A 23,293-nucleotide genomic window follows, 5' to 3' on the forward strand; every position below is an offset into this window, starting at 1 on the left:
TTTAGAAAGAGCTGCCGTGTGTGACCAGAGATGTGCTTCCTTTTCCAGGTCATGCCCGTGAGGCTTTCACGGCATACAACCTACTTTTGTTACGTCACTAAGGCAAGTTGTAGAAACGGTTCGAAGTTCCATCTCTGTTCACCCCGGGCACAGCATTTGAGCCCTTTGAGCTCAGCTTGCTTAGAGCAGGGCAGGTCCCATTGCTTCTGCAGCCCTTTCACGCTGTGATTTCTCAAGTGCCCACTGCAGGCCTTGGAAAGGGACCGGTGGGTCTCAGTCTGGACGGCAGAGGGAAAGGGACCGGTGGGTCTCAGTCTGGACGGCAGAGGGCGCACTGTACCGTGTGCCTGTGATCACTGGGTACTAGAAACAGTCTCAAAGCTGCTGCTGATGGAGGGAAGGAGCCAGGAGGACGCCGGAAAGTCATGTTGTGAAAAGTCTCTTGGGAAAGACAGATTAAATATTGGATTCTTTACTGTTAATTTCCAACTTCTAAGTAAGCCATTAATTTAATGGGCATCTTAAACAGATAACTCTTTAAAAATGTTCTTACGCATTCATGGATTTTCATGAATTTAATATTTAAATTGACTATAACGTATATTTCCTTTCTATCTTATTGGTTTTGTGTCCATTGTATTAAGATGTTAACCAATGATAGTTTCTTGTAATTTACTTCTGTATCCGTTAATGTAGCTTTACTAATTTTTGAGTAGGATTTCCTTTTTTGTTGGCCAGTCTTGTAATTTTCTGGTCCCAAATGTCAATCACTCACCTCACTAAGAAGTTTTTGCTTCTTTAATTGAGTCTTGTTTTGATGGGGGATAGTACTGGGCATGAATCCTTCCACTTAGAATGTCTATTGGTGGGACAGTGGCGGATACACGGTGTTCCTTGACTCTGCTTTCTTCCTCACAGAATTCAGTTCTTTCTTCTCTGCCTACCTAAGTTCTGGCCTATCAGGCCAAGTCAGTTCTTTATTTATTAACCAATACAAGCAACACATAAAAAGAAGGACCTCTTACACCATCTTCATTTTGAAAATTACGGTGATTTATTCAAAACTGCTAAGAGTATAGATCCTAAGTGCTTTCACTAGAAGAAGTAGTAAGTATATAAAGCTTATGCAATTAGTTCAATTTGACATTCCACAACGTATACACATTTCAAAATATGTTGCACACTGTATTACTGCAAAAATAATTACCATAATTGTTACTACTGATAAAACCAAATGAAGTTTCAAGTTTTTTTTTTTTTGATTATTTAATGATCCAGGTTGATGTTCGTCAATTCCTGTTTCTGCTAGCCTGATGACTTTCTTTGACATATGTCTCGTCTGTCTTGTTTCCAATGTAGGTTGATCACTTTGGGTTTTACAACACAAAATCTTTCAAGCAGCGGTACCTGATCGCCGACAGGTACTGGAAGACGTACGATGGCGTAATCCTTTTTTACACTGGCAACGAAGGGGACATTACCTGGTTCGCAAATCACACGGTATGTGGCCTGTGGACATCGTGAGGTGGCTTCAACAATTCGCCTTTTACTGTGATGAACTGGAGATGTTTTCTGAGATCGATCACGAGATTTATTTTTCACTTTGTGGCACTGGGACTTGAACTCAGGGCCTTGCACATTCAGAGTAAGGGTCTGACCACTGAGCTGTGGCCCCAGGCCTGTTTTCATTTGTAATTTTGAGGCATGGCATGACAAACACACCCAGGCTGGCTTTGAACTCACTGTAATCTAGGCAGTATGTGAATTTGCAATCCTTCTACCTCAGCCCCATAAGTAGCTGGGATTACAAGCCTGTACTGCCAGGTCTTGGTTATTATTATTGTTTCTACTTATGAAGCTATTAAAAAGAAAGAGAAACTCACTAATAATTCAAAAAATAGCAAATTTGCACAAATGAGCAAGTTTACAAGGAATAAATATATTCAAGAGGCCTCCATATTCCTCTTAAATTATAAATGAGAAAGGCAAAATTCTATTTTCAGAAAACAGAGGTTTTTTTTAAGTTAAAAATCTTGATTTATTGCATATAGAGGCTTTGGGTTTTTTTTGGTGCTTTATTTTTATTTATTTTTTTAAATTTTATTTTTTTTTCTTTTGGTGCTGGACTTAAGACAAAGTCTCTCTACATGGCCCTGACTGTTCTAAAAATTATTTAGACCAGGCTGGCCTAGAACTCATAGAGATCCGCCTGCCTCTGTCTCCTGAGTGCTGGGATTAAAGGCACGCGCCACTGTGCTTGGCACATATCGTGTGTTTTGATTATGGCCTCTGCTAGGTAAATAGAAGAGTGGGATTTTTCATACATTTATTCAGCCTTGTGCATTTGGAGGATGGTATTATATTAAGCATGGAGTCGGTGTCCAATAAATACTTGTAAAAGAGACGAACAAAATGAAAGCAAAAGCGTAAACGAGTGTAAGAAGATACAAATTTCACTGCCAGGTGGGGAGGGGCAGAGGTAAAATTGCGGTGTATTTTAGTTAGTCTTCTTCCTGTTCTCTGATATTCACATGCATTAACACAGTAAGATCCTTAGCTTGCTTCCGTATCCGTGTTTCTGGTAACCTTTCACTAGGCTTAAATCCGTTAGTAAAACCTAAATTAGAGCATATGAAAACATGACATCCCCCTTGTTAGCACATCAGGACTGGGAGCAGAAAATGTCAATTTTCCGCAAAAATGCAGGCTGAATTATGATAGAGAATATCGTATTATCCAGAATGGGAGTGTCTGCCACGGCGCCGGGCTTTCGGGAAGCCATAGAAAATGCTTGCTCGGTCAGGTGAAATAAAGATGTGAATTCTCCTACAGCTTCTGAGTTCCTCATTTGTGATCCCACCCCCATAGAACTGTTAAGAGTCTAACTATGTAGAAAGCAGAAGAAAGGAGATCCCGGACATGGGTCAATGGCAAGCAGGATCAAGACTCACTTCCCGGCAGGCTCCTGCTGTTACTCCGTGAGAAATCAGAACTGCCTCCTCTCTTTTCTCTTCTTTAGATGTGACTTCCCTTTTGTGCCAGAGCCACAGGGCAAGTTCTCCTGTCCAGGGCCCATTCTTTAATCTAGGCGGAGAGCTGGTTCTGCCTCCAGCCGACCTCACTGCTGTACAGGCTCCGCAGTGGGAGTTAAGGCTCGCAGGGCATCTTTGCCTTTAGAAGGAAGAATGAAAAGACACTTAGGGTAGGAGCAGGTCCAGACAGTCGACCAGAAAGAGATCCTGAAAGGGCAGAGCCTCACCCTTCCAAGTTCAAGAGAGCTCCCTTCACAAACTAAAACCTCACGCTTGCGTGCTCACCTCTGTGTGCAGATTTCCAGAGAGATTGCACAGTAGAGACAATGTTAGCCAGATGCAGAAGTTTCAGTTCTTGCTTTATAACTTGGTTGTTTGAATTTGGGTAAGCTTTTAACTCTACAGTTCAGTCTTCCTGTCTGTTAAATGGGTATAATAAAATATCTCCTAGTATTGTTTTGAAGACTAAATAAAATTAAGGAACCTGTAGAAATCCAGTGTTATGTTGTAGGATATTTGCATACTGTGATGAAGTATTGCTGTGATTGGTTTAATAAAGAGATGAACGGCCAGTAGCTAGGCAGGAGGTATAGGAGGGGCTTCTGGGCAGACAGAGGAGGTAGGAGGAGATCATCAACTATGAAATATGAAATGCCGATGAGCCACGGAGGGAGTCAGGCATACAGAATGAGAGCCACATGGTGAAACGTAGATTAATAAAACCAGATGAATAAGCTTTCACAATTAATAAGAAGTCTCCATGAGTATGAGCAAGGAGGTCAAGTCCATGAGGGGTTCATCCACTGAGACAGTTTGCCTGAGCTAATGGGAGCTCACCAGCTCCAACTGTACTAGGAGTTAACAAGCATGGGATCAAACTAGTCCCTCTGAATGGGGTTGATAGTTGGGGCAGATTGAGGGGCCACTGACAGTGGCACTGGGATTTGTCTCTACTGCATGTACTGGCTTTTTGGGATCCTATTTTCTTTGGATGTATACCTTGCTCAACTTAGATGTAGTAAGGGGGGGGGGCTTGGACTTTCCACAGGGCAGGGTGCCTTGCCCTCTTATAGGACTGGAGGGGGGTGGGTTGGGAGGGTGTGTGGAGGGAGTGGGAGGAAGGGAGGGAGTGGGAATTTGGATTGGTATTTTTTTAAAGTTAAAAAAAAAAAAAGAAGTCTCCCTGTTGTTATTTGGACTGACGGAAGAAAAGACAGTCTGTCTGTAGTGTTAATACATGTAACACGTTATTTAGCCCTCTTTTGAAAATTAAAAATGCCCTTGAAATGTATGCAAGCAAATAATCGCTGATTGCACCAGGCATCAGTTCAGTTAAGCTGCTTCCTGCCAAAGCCCGAGGTCAGTTCTACAGAGGTCTGTTTCCACTCTTCAGACATTCACAGCCTGGTGGTGTAAGACGGACTTGTGGGTTCCTGTTGCAGCAGGTAGAGGGGTTCTTGCAGCACTCAGTGTTGAGGAGAGATGGACAGCTCTGCTGGGCTGGGGCGTGCAGAGGAGGGTGTGCATGAGCTGGGCATGCAGGAGAGGGTGTGCCTGAGCTGGGTGTGGCAGGAGAGGGTGTGCCTGAGCAGGGTGTGGCTGGAGTGAGCAGCTCTGCAGAAGAGAAGCGGGGTCTTGAAAACCACAGGTATCAGGCTAACATATCCATTATCATCACAGGTAGCTCTTCTAATTCCTGAGAGATTGCTCCAAACAACCAAAGCCATTTTGAGATTCCTATACTTTGTTAAAGAGTAGTAGTAACTTATTCAACTCCAGCAGCAGCATCAGGAATGACATGGCTTTAATCCACGCTAAACATCTAATCAGTTGATGCTGTCTGCCTGGCACGCTCTCTTAGGAAGGATCCAGAGGGCACCATCCAGTCAAAGGGAAAGAGGCAGCAAATGATGAGTGAGAAGCCATGAGTGTGGGGACGTAAGCGAGTCCAGTGGCCCCGGGTGACTGCTCCACATGACAGCCTGCATTTCATCTTGGCTCTGCCGCCTGCGTGAACACTGAGCCTTGCGTCTCAGTGTCCGTGTCTGTAAAACCACACTGCCTGATCCCTGTTTATTGCGCTAATTAGGTGAATTATTACACGTAGTTGGTTAGAACAGTGTTGGACACCTTGGAAGCCAGAGTTATTAACAGCTGATGTTAGCTAGTTTCCTAATATTTAAGATCAAAATCCCCAGGGAGTTTGGTGTGGGAATCAGAAGAGGAGGTGATATTTGTAGTGCAAAGACAACTAAAACCTAGTTTTTGCTTTTTATTTCTTAGTTTGAGACAGGTTCATCATTGGCAGCTCAGGCTGATCTGGAAGTTACGATGTTATATAGGTTGGCTTCGTGCTAACGGCTGGGGGACCCTCTGTCTGTTTCTCTACTGCTGGCCTGCCACACTTGGCTGCAGAACCCATTTTCCTTTCACTCTAAGATAGTGTGGTGTGATGTTCAAACGCACAACAAGGATCACGTATAGGTGGAACACAACACAAATTGCACAATTATTTTTTCAGAGAACTCTTTCTGGTGTGGTTTAATATCTATTTTGTATGGTCTGCAAAAGTTCAATGTGATATTTTTTACACCTCAGTTTTACTCCTGGATTTGTGATCTCTTCCCAGGGGTTCATGTGGGATGTGGCTGAGAGGCTGAAAGCTTTGCTTGTGTTTGCTGAACATCGGTACTATGGGGAGTCCTTGCCCTTCGGTGAGGACTCTTTCAGGGTATGTACACATTATTTTTAAGGTTGTCCTTTTTGGGGAGTGGATAGGGCAGGGTCTCATATATCCAAGTGTGTCCTACCTTCACATTTCACGTGTTAAGATACGGGTGTGCAACGGACAGTGTGTCTGGTTGTGTGTGGGTCTGTGTAGTGGTCTTTTGTTTGTGTTTTAACGAATAAAGCTTGCCTGAAGACCCAAGTGCAGAGTTAAGCCACTAGAGACTTGGCGGTGATGGTACACATCCTTAATCCCAGGACTCAGGGGACAGATGGATCTCTGTTAGTGCATACCCTGGGCTACAGGAAATTGACCCAAAAAGAGTACAGAGCTCATGCAAAGGTGATCCCAACACTTGAGATCACAGGCCTTTCATCCCAGCACTAGGGAGGTGGAGACAGGAGTGATATGGCTGGGTGAAGACATGAGCTCAATACAGTCTGGGGAGCAGTCGGTCTGAGGACAGGATCAGCCCTTTGGTCTGAACATTGGTAGAAGTAAGACCTCTTTAGTGACTGGCCACTCTGCTTCTCTGATCCTTCAGCTTTTGCCCTCTGATAGCTGACTCTGAGTTTTTATTATTAAGACCAATTAGAATTCGTGCTACCTTCTGGGACTGAACCTAGGGTTTCATACTAGACAGGTAGCCATCTTTCCAACACAACTGCATCCCCAGCACTACTCATGTTTTCCTAGTTTTCTTTCTCTTCCTCTTTACTGTTTCTGAGACAGAGTGGCATTACCAGCTCATGTTAGCCTTGAACTCATGATTATATATTATGTTGCACAAACTCAAATCACTTTTCACGAGTTGTTGAAATCTTGACACCTTGGCTTTCACTGGGCTTCTTGACTCAACTTCCTAGAAACTCTGTTTGGAGAAAAGCTTACACGATTCAAGTTCTGTTCTGGATGTAAGCTTCGCCTATGTGGCGACTGTGTCCACATTTACATCTGTGTTCATCCTTCCAACCCTCAGGATGCTAAGCATTTGAATTTCCTGACATCAGAACAAGCTCTGGCTGATTTTGCAGAGTTAATCAGACACTTGAGAAGAACTGTCCCAGGCGCCGATGGTCAACCCTTCATCGCCATCGGAGGCTCTTACGGCGGTGTGCTTGCGGCCTGGTTCAGGATGAAATATCCTCATTTAGTAGTTGGGTAAGTGCATTTATACTGGACTGGAAAACTTGTATTTTTTTCTTTTCCTTCGAGACAGGGTTTCTCTATGTAACAGCCCTGGCTGTCTTGGAACTCGCTCTGTAGACCAGGCTGGCCTCGAACTCACAGAGATCCACCTGTCTTTGCCTCCTGAGTGCTGGGATTAAAGTCATCATGCCTGCCTCTGGCTCCACCAGCACTTTTAATGATCAAGACAAGAGATTCATTCTGGGTAAATTGTTCCATGCTGTTGTATTGATGTTTCTGGATCCTCCCGTTAACAGGTATGCTATCTTTCCAATCATCTTGTTAAGGCTCAGTTTCCATTCTAATTTATTTTTTCAAATTATTTCAAAATTATAAATAATGTATAAAATATTATAGAATATTTATATTTGAATTTTGCATTAGTTCTTATTAGTTATTGAATCTTTTATACAATGTCTTTCATCCTTTTCACCCTTTTCTTCCAATTCCTTCCTGATTCATCCCCTCTTTCCCGACTTACACAACTTTGTGTTTTCTTCTCTTCCTCCCCCTCTTCTTCCCTCCTCCTTCTCTGAACCCATCAAGTTCTATTTGTACTACCTCTTGGATATGGAGGGTGGTTGACTATCGTTGGCCACACTGTTAAAGATACCCAACTCTCCCTCTCCTAGCAACTGCCTATTGCCAGTTCGGAAGGGACTCACCTCACCTCCCCTCTCCAGGCGGGGTTTTGTCTGGCTTGAGCTTGTTGTTGGAAAACTTATTTGAGTCCCGTGTTGTTTCTTCTCTCATTTCCCTGATAATTCAGAGCTCTTGCAGCTTCTGCTCCTATCTGGCAGTTTCAAGACTTGATTCCCTGTGGTGTGTTTATGAAGATAGTAACTGAGGATTTTAGGAAAAGTGGAGAAAAATGTTCGGAGAGCATCCTCAGGTCTTGGGGTGCCATTAACCGACTCTCAAATACGGGTAAGCTTTACCTAAAAGAATGTGTTTTCATAGAGCTTCATTTGTTCAATACTGCCACTTAATTGCACGTACACACACACACACACACACACACACACACGGATTTTCTGCCTGCATGTATATCTGTGTACTATGTGTGTGCCTGATGTCCACTGAAGTCAGAAGATGGCATCTGATCGCCTGGTACTAGAGTTACAAATTGTCGTGAGGCACCACGTAGGTGCTGGGAATTGAACCTTGATCCTCTGAAAGAGCAGCCTGTGCTCTGAATTGCCGAGCCATTTTCTCAGCTCCCACTTCTTAAGAAACACGCCTTTTGCTAAAGCACAATATAAATCCTAAAAAGAAGAGAAATCAAAATTTCTGGGCCAATGAATGTCCTGATGCAATTATCACCCACACCAACAGAGAGCATTATCAGACTCTCAGAAAGCCATGGCATGCTTAGTCGTATCAGCAAGCTTGCATGGTCCGTCACTATCCTCTTGCCTCCATCTCCGGTTGATTTTCCTTGTTCTTCAATTCTTCAGGAATGGGAATCGTACAGTGCATATGTGTGGGGCTTTGGGCCTGGTGTCTTCTGCTCAATACTCTATGTTAGCTGCATCCATTTGCTTTATGTGGTTGCTTATTCATTCACATTGCTCTGTGGTATTCCTGCTTACTTCAAATTAAATAAATATTAAGTTTTTCAAATTAAAATGGGAAGTAATAAAGCATACTAACTTTGGCAAGTCCCATGATGAACTTAAATTTGTCTGCCATGGACTTATCAGATTGTATTAAAGCATTTTGTTGAATAGTGCAACAATTCTTGGTGAAGCGGCACAGAACATTGTATTTTCTGTAATGCAACACGAAGAACGAGAGGTCTCTAAAGACTTCTGTTGACTAGGATTTTGCAGTTTTTGGCAATGTCATTATGTCTCCAGGCAGTGGTCTACCATGGCTCACCAGAAACTTACACCTGTGTGCTTCCCTAAACTCTGAGGACATCCAACGCCTGAAAGACTGGATCGCTGAGACCTGGGTGAACCTGGCCATGGTGAACTACCCATACCCAGCCAGCTTTTTAAAGCCTTTGCCTTCTTGGCCTATCAAGGTAATGGGACAGTGCCCTGCCCTCGTTTATAAATGACGGTGTGGCTTTCATCAGAAGAAGAAATACTGGTGATGCGCGGTCTGTGGAGCATGCAGTTTGGGGCTGATTTTCTGATTGTGTTACCTTGGATGTTTTAGGTAACTTTCCTTAGCCTTGGCTTCCTCTTCTGAGAATTGGAGACAAAATGCATCGATTATCGTATAAGATTAGTGGTTGCTGTTAATGTAATAATTACCAAATCCAAGGCTGTACTTTGTATATATAGTTTATCCAATTTTGTGATATGTGTTTTATGCCTAAATGTATGCACTACATGGTAGAAACTTGATAAGTGACCTATTTATTGAAGTGCTAACATAGTGAGCTGCGAAGCCTTCTAAACGCTACACACTGTGAAGGGTGATCGCTATGCTGAGCAACAGAGTGGGAACAGCACTACCGGGTGCTATGGGGAGGGCATGGCCCCAGGAACGGACATCCAGGACAAGGCCCTCTTCCTCCTGGAGTTGCCATGTCTTTGCTTGTCAGCCTCAGAAGAACAAGGTATCAGTTACAAATCCAAACAATATGGACCTGAGAAGTGTAAAGACACCGATTTATAGGTGCTGCATATGTACAAACACTGTCTTAGTTAGGGTTTCTGTTGCTGTGAAGAGACACCATGACCACGGCAACTCCTATAAAGGAAAATATTTAATTACGGTGGCTCGCTTACAGTTCAGAGGTTTAGTCCTTTATTATCACAGCGGGACATGGTGGCATGCAGGCAGGCATGGTGCAGTAGAAGGAGCTGAGAGTTCTAGATCTTGATCTGATGGCAACAGGAAGTAAACTGAGACACTGGGCATGGCTCAGGCTTGTATGAGACCTCAAAGCCCGCCCCTACAGTGACACACTTTCTCCAAGAAGGCCACACCCACCCCAACAAAGCCACACCTCCTATTAGCGCCGCTTCCTATGAGCTTATGGGGGCCAATTACATTCAAGCAACCACAGACAATTAAATAAACTTAAATTCTTTTCTATTTTAAAGACTCTTTTGCTGCCACACCATTTATATGTATATGTTCTTTAAGTAATCTCTTGTTAAGAACAAGGGTTTTAAAAAGCAAAAGACAGTTGTGTTTTTACAACACTTTCACCTCCACAACTAGAATGGGAGCGGGAAAAGAAAATTTAATTAGTTCTGTGCGAGCCAACTTTCAACAGCTCTTCAAGTGTCCCACTGGACTGATGAAACTATACCTCACTTAAAAATTTATAATTAAAATAAAATAAGTCTACTTGCTCTCAGAGTTATTTCTCTTATGTATAGAGTGGACATCTTCTACAGAACAGACTGGAAACTAACATGCATTGGATTAAGGTGGATGTTGATAACGCAAAGTTGTTATTATTAAAATATTACTATTTTGAGACAGATTATTATGATTTTGAGGCAAAGCTCACCTTGTAACTTAGGGTGGTCTAGAACTGTCCATGTAGCACAGTCTGGCCTCAAACTCACCCCCTCTTGCCTCCATTTCTAAGTGCTGGGATTGTAGGGGTGCACCCCTACACCTGAATACAAAGTTACTAAAAACAGCTGCCGTCTCTTTCCTAAGAAAACCTGGATTTAAGCATCAAGCTTACCTCTTTGTATTCTATTGTTCTTAGAAAACCTGGATTTAAGCATCAAGCTTACCTAGTGTATTCTACTGTTCTACAATGTAATAACTACACATATATCATCATTCCTCTTGAAGAACAAATGAATTGTTAGATACTGTGCCAAACAGGGATTGGAAGACTCCATATTATAATGAACTCTATTTTAGGTGTGGTGGGGCCTCAAGAGTTTCTGTCAGTTTTGCAACTGAAGCGGGAAAGCAGCCGACTGAAGCGGGAAAGCAGCCGTGGGTAATCTGTGAGTGAGAATGGCCAATCATGCTTTGTTGGGAAGTGCAGCTGGCCTGTAGGTTAGTTTGCTGATTCATCATCTAGAGAGACCCCTAGGGAGAGCTTCTTCGTGTTACCAGCTTTCATTAGGACTTGGGTTAGAGAGCAGCAGTATACCTGGGCTCTCAATGTTCCTTCTATGGAGCTTTATTGTTTAGTCTTAAGAGGAACCCACTGTTCCTCCATCCTCTTTAAGGAATAAGCTGCAGCCGGTGGAGTATCTTTCAGAAGGTCTTTTCTGTTTTCCAGTTCAGCACAGCCCCCTTTAAGCACTGTGTGTATATGATTCGGAAGTTTATTTTGCAGAATAACTTCTTTTTACCTATAGTTGCCTCTTACTTTTTAAAAACCGAAACCAATTCTTGTCATTCTCTTTAATAATTTCTTCCCAAAATAATTCTTTTTTTTCTTTATTTTTGATTCTATTAAGGAGTTCACTTTTGTGAAACGGTTTTGTGGAACAGAATCCAGGGTTCATACATGATACGTAAGCACTCTACCACTGAGCTAAACTTCTAGCCTGATACTGGCAAATTCTTGATAGCTTATGGAATATATTTATGATTCTGTTTCTTGTCTGGATGCCCTCCCACACCCCTCCCAAAAAAACTTAAAAAAACAAACCCCAAACCCACTTCTTTTGCAGTTGGTTCGAGAGCCTCCAATTGCCTGTTTCTTCTCTTTCCACAGTTAGCTGCACATTTAATTTTCACGGATCCCTTTTTTCCATTTTCGCTGCCCCTCGCTCCTAAACCGAGCTTCAGATCGCTTTCTGTTCTCCGCTCATTCCGTTTCTCCTTTCTTGACCCTGTCTGTGCTACCCCCTCTAATCCCTGAACACTACCCAGCTGGGGACTGCTCTTTCACTTGGACGGTTCCATTTAACCAGAACCCCTCCTCCTTCGGAGGCACTTCCTCCTCTTTAAAGGGCTGACAAACAGACCCTTTTCTGAGTCCCTAACTCAGACTTAGCGTCGTGAGATAACGGTTGGGTTGGGAGAGAGAGCAGGCTGTTTCCCATGCTGTCTGCGCCACGTACATCTCTGGAGTATCCTCGGGCAGCGACTAAATGCTGTTTTCCACGTCAATTCAGCGCTCATTCTCCCTAATTTGTCTCTGCACATTGTCCCTATTTGCTTTTGTTTACTGGTAACAGAAGCTGCCACAGTCATGCAGAAATAATCACGGACTTGGCTGGCAGAACACAGGGAGGAAGAGAAAAAGGAAATAGAAAACCCTCTGTCATTTGACGGTTCGGGTTACATTACAAACCACTACGCCTCTTCTTAGCTTTAAAAGCGCTTTTTTAAAGGAGGCTAAAGTTCGTTAAATTCTGTAGTCTTTCTTTTAGCTAATAACCTAGCGAACGTTTTAGCATCTTTGAGCCCAGTCTTCTGAGCACGCGGGCATAGCGAAATAGTAAGACATAAAAGGGAAAATCTCTTCCGTTTGTCTCGGTGTTTGATAATGTATGCACCCTCTCTGGGTGGTTTAAGAGGTTTCAATGCATTCTCTGAAAGGAGAGCTTTTACTGACAAAACCAATGTGATTATCTGAGGCAGTGTGGGGGGTGGTAGGGGGGAAAGGGGTGGGGGTGGGAGGGGTGGAGTTGAAATCTCAGAGAAAGAAAATCTCGCCTAAAAGCTGAATGTATCCATTTAATCCTTCTTCTAATGGAGGGACCATACTTTGGAGAGAAGACTGATTTTTTTTAAGCTCATCTTTTCCCTTTTTAAGAATTGTATCTCCCCCCCCCCGCCCACTATTTCTTTTATTCTAATGCTTAGCCTCCTAGGTACTGGCACCTAAGGCTTTTAAGCAAACCATTATCCTTGCTTTCTTGCCTCTGTGTTGGCAAGAAGCGCAGACCACATTGGAGTGCAGATCTGACCACTCCAGCATTGCATGAATGTTCTACTTTCTCCTTCTCTTTCATTTGCGTGGCAAAGGTTAGCTTTGTAGCCCAGGCTAGCCCGGAACTTGTGATCCTCCAGTTTTGGCCTCCCTAGTGCTGAGGCCTGTCTTCCACACTACCTCCCGCCCCCTCCCCGAACCTTTAAAAACTAGAATTATTAAAGTGTACGTCCAATGTTCTTAAGAAATTCTTTCTTAGATTTATTTTTTATGTGGGTTAATTTTTTTTTTTTTTTTGCCTGAATGTGAGTAGGTACACCGTGTGCATACCTGATACCCAGGGAGTTCAGGGGAGACCATCAGATCTTCAGGAACAGGACTTACTACCATATGGGTGCTGGGGACCCAACCCAGGTCCTCTGCAAGAGCAACGTGTGCTGAGCCACCTTTCCTGTCTCGTAACATTTTTATTTTATTTTATTTTTGTCTTGTAATTTTTTTTTAAAAAACTGTCCCTTGAGTGTTTACATTTACTAGGAAACAGAAAATAAATTGTCTATTTGATTCAAGGGGCTGGCACTGAGTCTCCTGTTAATCTGCTATTTTAATTTCTTTTAAACTAGTGTAAATATATTTAAATTTATCCTGTAACAAAATGACTCTTAGTTTTTATAAAAATCAAATAAACTAAAAACATATAAAGATAAAAAACCCCCAAACAATTAAAAGACATGGGTTTATGAAGATAAATGTGGAAGCTGGACCTTGGAGCACAGGCTTGTAATCCTAGCTACTTGGGAGGCTAAAGCAAGAAGATTGCAAGTTTGAAGGCATTTTGAGCAACTTGGTGAACTCTCTGTCTCTCTCACACGCACACACACACAAATACACACACACAATCAAACACACACACACATGCACATACCTTCCCACTCAAACAGACACAGACAGAGACACACATGCACACACGCACACACACACTCCAAACAAAGCTCACAACACACAAGCGAATAGCCCGATGCAGGGGATATTTGTGTGCTGAGACTTCGAGAGAAGCTTTGTCGTGCGGCCGTGGGCATTCTTCCTCCCGTCTAATTAAATCACAGCCCCTCAGTAAACAACTAACAGTGGAAGCTTGCCCTGACCGGTTGGCTAATATTTGCAAACTATCAGCGTTGAGTTGAAGTATTCCATGAGGTTGTGCCAAAGTCGATAATGTTTGACTCATAAGTGTGACAGTTCCCTATGGTTTCCCTTTGACTTAATATTTACGTGCTTTATGCAGATTACACAACTGATTAAAAAGCCTGCGTAAAAAGCGTGCAACCGTCTCCCTCCGGATCCCTGTACTGTTGAGCAGTCATGAATTAGTACAGAGTGGTCCCTTAGTACAGCAGGGCCTGTTGAAGCTTTGACATTCTAAGTAACATACAAGGAGACTATAGGGTTTTCACTTGTATATTAAAGGCAGCTAGACGGTAGCTAGTAAAGGCGTTACAATGTTTCTTTTTTTGAACTAGTAATTCCGGTAAGAAGTTACTTTGAAAAAAAAAGAGTAACAATGTTTCAAATGAATAGCCTTAAGGCTTTCTCTGTTGCTCAACTCCCAAGTCTCACTGCTCCTCTACGGATTGTTTTAAATTGGTGGGTGTCCTTCTGACCAGTTGGTGGTCAGAACTGGACCCTGTCCTCCCAGGAGGATCTGCCTTTAGAAGGGCAGTGGACCCAGGACTGGCCCTAATCAGGTCATGGAATTTCCATCAGCAGAGGCCACGGCTGTGCCCGAGATGTTCTAGGGCTGCAGAAAACCATGTATTGTTATCTGGTGCCAGCCCCCAGCCACACTTGTGTCTTTTAAGAGACAATAACTGCTCTTTGCAGAGATGCTATTCATGGGGACTCCTTTTCTTTCCTCAACAGAGGCCCAGTGTTCCTGCTCTAAGGGCGGGGGGAGGCTAATGCCAGCATATGAGTCAGCCCCACTAGCTACTGTGCCTCCCAAGGGTTTTAGGTGTTTGTACATCATCAGCCCCTCTTTTCTCCTGCCTAGCTTGCATCATCCACTGGCCGTGTCTGCCACACTGCTCGAACAGAACGTTTTCCTCTGAATCTACTCTGTAGTTCTGTGCTGGCCTTGGAAAGAGCTCAGTTGGCTGAGGGTGTCAGATTCAGCAGGGAGGGAGTAGGGCTCGGTAGTTGGTGATGGGTAGCCCAGTACAGTCCGTGATTGACTCTTAGCATCCGTACCATTTTATATATTTCTAATGCTGTCTGTCTTAGGATTGCTTTCTGAGAAAAATGGTATTGTTAAATGCTAGGTAACTGTTGATGTGCCATGAATAATTAAAGAGTTTTTAGAATAGGAAATGACTGTTTTGACTTTTAACTTTCTGCTGCTGGCATTGTCTATGGCTTCAGGCGGAACAAGTTTGTCCTTCCAATTTTGATCAAATTTGTTTCCTTATGTAACTCTTGAACATGGGCACAGAGTATACTTATGACCTCATGGTTACCTGGGTATCTTTTCCTTTAAAAATTCACATTTATTTTTATTTATGTGCATGCATATATATGTGTGTGCATGCATGCGTGTGTGTGCGTGTGTGTGTGTGTGTGTGGTGTGTCTGCAGGTGTACTTACTATGCTTTGCATCTGGAAGCCAACTTGTGAGAGTCTATTCTCTTTTTTTTTTTTTTTTTTTTTTTACCACATGGGTCCTTCATTTTAAACTCAGGTTCTCAGGTTTTACAGTAAGTAGCTATGGCCATTGATCTATCATACTGGACCTCATAGTTGTTTTTGTTTTTTCTTTTGTTTTTGCTTTTTTTTAAAGTCTGGGTCTCACTGAATAGATGTAGCCCAGGCTGGCCTCAAATTCGCAGAGCTCCATCTGCCTCTGCCTCTGCCTCCTGAGGGCTGGGATTAAAGCTGTGTGCCCTTACACCCAGCTCTTATAGTTATTTTTAAAGGTGTATTTAGCTATTTGGATATCATATTTTGTGATTTTTCTCACATTTAGAATTTCTTAAGCTTGCTTTTAGAGTCTGTGCACAGCTACCGTCCTTTGGGAAAAGTCCTTTTTTAAATCTTAGAGGCGCTGAGAAATCTCGCAGACAAGAAAGCTATTCACCTGCTGGGGAGAGAGAGGCCTCGGTGGGTAAAACACTTGCCTGTGCAAGCATCAAGATGGGCGCTCAGATCTCCGGCCTCAAACTCACAGAGATCCGCCTGCCTCTGCTTCCCAAGTGCTGGGATTAAAGGCGTGTGCCACCACAGCCTGGCCGGCCTTGAACTCACAGAGATCCGCCTGCCTCTGCCTCCCAAGTGCTGGCATCAAAGGCGTGCGCCACCACAGCCCGGCCAAGTCACTTTGTATCAGATCAAATCTGCTGCTGTGGCAGCTTTTGTTGCAAAACCGCAGGTACTTGAGCTTCTGCTAATTCAGGCAGTGGGGTTCCGCTGCAAACGTAGCCAAGGCAGGCAGAATGGGCCTGTGTGGCCGAGTGAGGGTGCTGTGTTAGGGTCGGGGGCAAAATAGCCCCACGTTGGGCGCCAAAATGTAATGGTGTAAACGAATGCAGACAGATTGTAAAAATATATATACAGCTTTAATGGCGAAATAGACTTACAGAACCACCGTTCCCGTGGAGACCAGGAAAGTAGAAGCTTTGCCTCAAGGAATTAGATCAACAGGGTCTTAGAGAGACTCTTGATGCCAACCTTGAGCCTCACATGTACCTACACACATGTGTGCATGCCCCTACATAGATGTGTGCCTCACACATGTGAATACATACACACACACCATGAAAGAAGAGAGAGCAGTCCATATTCGCTAATACATGCCTTCTTGAAGTTACATGAAGTACCAAGTAATAGTCCATAGAAGAATTGCTATGGATGGGCTGAGGCAATGGCTTGTTTGGTGAAGTGAATCGTGTTTTTGTGTTATTATGCTGTAATTTTTTTTTATTAGTATCTGACTCTTCCTTTGTTTATCTCTTCAAAATGACAGGTCGTGTGCCAGTATCTGACAAACCCCTACATGTCAGATTCCCTGCTGATTCAGAACATCTACCAAGCTCTGAATGTATATTACAATTACTCAGGCCAGTCCAAATGCAACAATATTTCTGAAACAACAACCGGAAACTTGGGGTCCCGAGTTTGGGGCTACCAGGTAAGCATGCGTGGTTCCTGAGACATCTTTCTTCCTGGTGCTACCTATAGTTGTGCTGCAATAGTGACCAGAGGAGAGTTTATCACCTAACCTGCGTTCACATCTCGACTGCATTCTTTATCTGCACTGTTAAGACTAATGATGATGATGGTGATGGTGGTGGTGTTGATGATGGTGATGATGATGGTGGTGGTGATGATGATGATGGTGGTGATGATGGTGGTGATGATGATGGTGTTGATGATGATGGTGATGATGATGGTGGTGGTGATGATGGTGATGATGATGGTGGTGGTGATGATGGTGGTGATGATGATGGTGGTGGTGATGATGGTGATGATGGTGATGATGATGGTGGTGTTGATGATAGTGGTGATGATGATGGTGGTGGTGATGATGGTGATGATGATGGTGGTGGTGATGATGGTGGTGATGATGATGGTGGTGGTGATGTTGATGATGGTGGTGGTGATGATGATGATGGTGGTGGTGATGATGGTGGTGATGATGATGGTGGTGGTGATGATGGTGATGATGTGATGATGATTATGATGATGATGGTGATGATAGTGGTGATGATGTGATGATGGTGGTGGTGATGATGGTGATGATGTGATGATGTGATGATGATTATGATGATGATGGTGATGATAGTGGTGATGATGATTATGATGATGGTGGTGATGATAGTGGTGATGATGTGGTGATGATGATGGTGGTGATGGTGATAATGATGATGCTTTCCTCCTAAGGTTGCCTTTAGGGTTAAATATGATCATAAATGTGAAAGAATACTCCTTGCAGAGAAAGGAATACATATTCTTCTGTGAACCTTCAGCCTTGTCTTTCTATGAGAAATAAAGGAGTTGTGTGGCTGGGATGTAAAGGGGGTTGGTGGGGCTGAAGCTCGATTACAAGTTTAGAGCTCAGCTTTGCTACCCACTGATAACGATGCTACTCTCTTTGTAGCAGCTGGATGATATTGAAGAGTTCATCTCTTCATTTATTTTCTTGGTTTGCTTTTAGACCTGCACGGAAATAATTCTGCCCTTTTGCACAAATGGTATTGATGACATGTTTGAGGCCCGTGCATGGGATTTAGATAAGTATTCTGACGACTGTTATAAGCAGTGGGGTGTGCGGCCACGCCCTTCCTGGATCACTACCCTATATGGAGGCAAAGACATCCGTTCACATTCGAACATCATTTTCAGGTGAGTTCTGTTGGTTCCAAGAGGAACTTCGGTTGTTGGGGACCACTGCAGAATGGCTGAGAGAACAGAATTAGGAAAGGGTGGGACAATAAAACAGCACAGAATGCAACAGTGAGCCCTTTAGGGTTTTCTAGTGCAATCTCTAAATCAGGAAACAAGACATCTTTTGTTGTCAGTTTGTGCTGTCATTGTTAGGAATTAGAGCACTAATACTCAACATTGTTCAACAGACACTTTGGCAGTGCCCACTCTGTAGTCTCGCCCATACTGTAAGGCATGAGGCCCTTTAAACTAATTACCCAGAATCCTCACAACTCCTTTGCAGAAGCCCATCTAGGTTGATGTTAAGGGAAAGGTCTTCCTTGGCCTTGTTCTTCTTTGTCAATGACTTCAAGAAGCAACACATTTGATACTGGTTACCATCAAGATTTGGGTTTTCTAAAACCCAGTGCTGAGTCTCAATTATTTAAGTATAAATTCAGAAGAGTCTCCATGAAGAACTGGTTAACTAACATTGTTTCTCAGGCAAATTAATTATTGCCAGGTATCTGGTGTCCCTGAGGAAAACAGCCTCTATCCTGAGATTTCCCAGAGGCTGGGGTAGCTTTCATTGATCTGAACTGAGAAATTCAAGTCCTCGTGCAGAGGAGGTCTCTGGGCAACTCCAAACACTGTTGCTAAGTGACCAGGTGCTGTAGATGACCTTTTAAAGCAGATGCAGTTTGCTCTTCACGTGGCTGCAGCAACTTTTTGTTTTGCAAATGCTGGAGCATTTCCTGACTGGGTTGAGCCTGTCAAACTGGAGCAGTGATAAAGGCTGTTTGTTCTCCCAAGAGAAGCCAATCTTTTATTTTTAACCATACCAGTAAAGCCTGGTTTTGGAATAACTTTTTTTCCCCCTGAGAATATTAACAAGTTAACAATTAAGCTTTTTTTTTTTTTTTGAGTACATGATGGAGAAGGGAATTTAAAGTTCTATCTCAAACACATTTCCACTTCACATGCCTGAATGTTTATTTTTTAATTCAATTTGTGCAGTGCCTTTATCTAGAAAAGATTGATAGCATTAGCATTCTGCCTAAATTTATATAAGAAACACTTTTGAATCCATTTTCATGATTTGTGTACCTCCTGGAGGTATTATCCGTTTCCATGGTTACAGTATATGATAATAATTATAAGAACTGGACATTTGTGTGGTATGTTATAGTTTGTGCCATCTTTTCATATGTATTATTCAGATTTGACCTCACAACATCTGTGTGAGAGAGACTTTAAAAAAAATTTCCTTTCAAACTTGACATCGAAAGAACAAATAATTCATTAAAGAAATGGGGTACAGACCTAAACAGAGAACTCTGGACAGAGGAGTCTAAAATGGCTGAAAGACACTTAAGGAAATGCTCAACATCCTTAGTTATCAGAGAAATGCAAATGAAAACAACTCTGAGATTCCATCCTACACCTCTCAGAATGACCAAGATCAAAACCACTGATGGCAACTTATGCTAGAGAGGATGTGGGGTAAAGGGAACACTCCTGCATTGCTGGTGGGAGTGCAAACTGGTACAGCTACTTTGGAAATAAGGAGATTTCTCAGAAAATTAGGAAACAAACTATTTCAAGACCCAGAAATAACCAAAAGATGCTCAATCATACCACAAGGACATGAGTTCTACTATGTTCATAGCAGCATTGTTTGTCATAGCCAGAACCTGGAAACAACCCAGATGCCCCTCAACCAGAGAATGGATTAAAAAAAAATGTGGCACATACAGACATATGCATAACATATACATGTGCACACACACACACACACACACACACACCAGGAATACCCTTGCCAGGTGGCATCTTTTGCAAAATCACCTGACTAAGGACAGAACCTTGCAAGCTGCAGGCTGGTGGGGAACCCTACTCCAGAGGAAGGAACAAGGACCAAGGACATCTTGTGGCTAGAAAGTTCTTAGTGGCTTAATGAGGGAGGTACTCACTCAGATAAACTCAGAGACCACAGAGGCTTGGGTAATGCAGAAGCCCGTAGGTTCTAGAAAATACTTGAAATTTGACATTGAATGAGATGGGAAAACTGGAGTACTTTGGCCAGTGTTGTTGTTCACACTTAGGTTTGTAAGCAGTCATTTACAAGAGCGAAGCACACTGAGAATTAAAACCAAAACAACCAGTGAGCACCATGAGTACGGCCATCAAACCCGATATTAGTGCATTCCTTTTAAAAATAGTCTTAAATTTCTCTTTTCTCCTGCATTTATAACAAATACTGTAAAAAAAAAATCAGTGAAGTTTGATATGTGCATCCTCCTCTTAGTAATTTGCAAACCTGTGACCTGCTCCACCATTTGAAAAGCCCTTTTGAGCAGGATGTTGCATAAGGATGGATATGTGAAGACCTTTTGATGTTCTCTGGTGGCGGGTGTCACAATATTTATATTTATTTGTATATTATATTTATACACAGGTCATTTTGTTGCTCATCTAGTGTTGTTAGTGTTTGTGCATTTGGCATGTGGCCCAAGAAAATTCTTCATCATCAAAACTGACCTAGTAAAGTCAGGAGGTTGGACATGCCTAATCGAGATTAAGCTGTGAAGTCCGCGGATTCAGCCTTCCTTGGTTCTGTGTTTTGTGGAAATAGCATAAAGCTTAAGCACCAAGAAAAAAAATTTTTTTTGTTAATTTTTATTTAAATTTATTTATTTATTAAGGATTTCTGCCTCGTCCCCGCAACCGCTTCCCATTTCCCTCCCCCTCCCCCGATCAAGTCCCCCTCCCTCGCACGAGCAAGGAACTCAGGACCACGAGGGGTGCACCCACACACCAAGAAAAATTTTAATATGACAACACAGACCAAACCTCCCAAATTGTTTCTATTTTCAGGTTTATGCCTAAAGAATGCTTGTCATATTTTATTTGAATGTGCTCATAAAGAACTGACAGCCTTAATTTTGCTTGTTTCCCTCACTGGCAGCAATGGTGACCTGGACCCATGGTCGGGAGGTGGAGTTACTGAAGATCTCTCTGATACACTGGTGGTAGTCAACATCCCAGAGGGGGCCCACCATTTAGATCTGCGATCGAGCACGGACACGGATCCACCGTCCTTACAGTTAGCCCGCACAGTAGAAGTCAAACACATGAAGCAATGGATCACGGATTTCTATGGCAATTACAGAAGGCTGCCCTGAGCAACTTAAAAAAAAAAAGACTTTTATTTTCTTCTTTTATGTTTGCTCCACCCACATACCCATTCAGTTTGATTTTTTTATATGTAATTACTTTCTCTCGTTTGTCAATATATGTGTTGGGCCAAGGCTGAGACCGAAGAGAGTGACGGGGTGCGCACAGCCATCCCACCCAGGTGACTGCTCCGTCCTCATTTCTTTGTGTCACTCCCCAGGAAGAACGCCATCATGGCGGCTCTCCTGCCATCAGAACTGGCATGGTTCCTGACTGTCTTTCAGCAGAGGGAGAGCCACTTTTCTCACAAGCGGGGACGTGTCCTTGGTTTTGAGGTGGTCGTCTCTCTGGCCCATTGTGAGCCCCCATTCCTGGCACCAAAGGAAAAGCAGAAGCTGGGCTAGAAATGCTGCCACTGCAGCTGGTGGGCTGTGTGGTGCCAATCCAGGAAACGGGGCGGCTTCCTGTGAGCTCCATGGCGGCCTTTGAACTGCGCTGCAATAAAGACCGAGGCAGACCTACCTGTGTGTTGCTCCATCTCCTCCGCTGTGGGGAAGGCAGTGTGCCTGGGTCTGCTGCCTTTGCAAAGTCCTTTCTTTTTCTCTTCCCTCCCTTGGCAGCTTTCCTTAGTTCTGGATATTTGCCACCGTGGTACTGCCAGGAAGAAATCTGGCTTCTCCTGCTCCATTGCTCTTTGTTTCTAAGGTCAGTTTTGTGGTAATTTATTTAAATTTTGCCAACTTAGGAGAATTGCTCTGTTCGGTCTTTCACTTTAATTCGAAGAGGCTCCACGCTGTGGTCACTGAAGACACTTAAGTAAAAATACTTTTGAATTTGATGAGTAAGCTATTCAAAGATCAGAATGTATTCTGGTTGTCTTTTACAAATATTTTATCTTCTGATCAGTGCTGCTGGTATCGTTAGAACCCTAAGAGGCAGGACACCGAGCAGCAGGTGCGTGGGGACTTTTCCGTGTGGCTTCCAGGCGACAGGCAGAGTAATGTACGCAGGTGGCCTATGTGACAAATGACGGACCCTTCCCGTTTCCAGGGGAGTGGAACTTCCAAGCGGTTCTGAGGCCTTTCTTCCAAAGGGTTTTTCTAGGATAGAAAGAAAATAAGGCTGAGTCCAGACCTTTCAGGGACACAGAGACTGACAGTCTCGTCTCTGCCGAATGAGCTTTTCTTCCTAGCTACTTTTTACTTTCTCAGTAATATTTTTTTCAGCCTGTGTTTGGGAAAGTCTAATGCTTCTTAAAAACAGAACTTGAGCTTGGTCATTCCAAAAACCGAGTTTTTATGGGCGACTGAGCTGTTTCTCTTGTTTCCCTAGCGTATGGCAGCATCTTGGTCTTGCTCAGGAAGCCTTCCGCTTTCGTTCTAATGGGCTGTCATTTCATTCCACGGAAGCAATTTGGTTAGTGTTTTGTCTTGCCATCAGAGAACAGTCTACTGGGCAGCTGTTAAAGTCAAGGCAATACCAATTTTTATTCTTTGTCCACTGAGAAGTTTTATGATGAAGACTTGGGGTTTTAACACAGGGCATTCTTATTTTAGGATTTTTTAGCCCAGTCTCCTTGATGTACTTTTACTAACTTAGAATCCATAAAGTGCTTTGAAATTTTATTTAACATTGATTATTTAAATTTTAAAAAGATTATTATTTTTTCCTGGCCAGCATAGTTTAGATTTTGTATAAAGTTAACCTAAATATACTGTACTAAATTTTTACCCAAGTTGAAAATGAATGAGAATGTTAAATCTTATTAAAAGTGGCCAGGCAGGTACGTTCAACCCCAGTACTCAGGAGGCAGAGACAAGAGGACGCTTGCAAGTTCAAGGTAGTCTTGCCTATGCAGTCACTTTCAGGCAAACCAAAAACAAAGTTGACTCAAAAACAAACAAACAAACACCAAAATAACCCTCCCAAAAC

The 23,293-nt window shown here is 43.0% G+C and overlaps 1 protein-coding gene across 1 annotated transcript; it reads left to right on the top strand.

Moving 5' to 3' along the window:
- The first annotated feature begins 5,661 nt into the window (after nucleotides 1-5,661).
- On the top strand, nucleotides 5,662-21,369 carry LOC121453501 (lysosomal Pro-X carboxypeptidase-like). Its single transcript, XM_041660342.1, has 7 exons — nucleotides 5,662-5,763; nucleotides 6,740-6,921; nucleotides 7,718-7,875; nucleotides 8,808-8,977; nucleotides 16,785-16,949; nucleotides 17,976-18,163; nucleotides 21,153-21,369. The coding sequence occupies exons 1-7, from the start codon at nucleotides 5,668-5,670 to the stop codon at nucleotides 21,367-21,369; spliced, it is 1,176 nt and encodes a 391-aa protein (XP_041516276.1). The 5' UTR covers nucleotides 5,662-5,667.
- The last annotated feature ends 1,924 nt before the right edge of the window (nucleotides 21,370-23,293 follow it).

This window comes from Microtus oregoni, unplaced genomic scaffold, assembly GCF_018167655.1.
Source record: "Microtus oregoni isolate MIOR12 unplaced genomic scaffold, Mior012 000000F_ref0000247, whole genome shotgun sequence".
NCBI lineage: Eukaryota > Metazoa > Chordata > Mammalia > Rodentia > Cricetidae > Microtus > Microtus oregoni.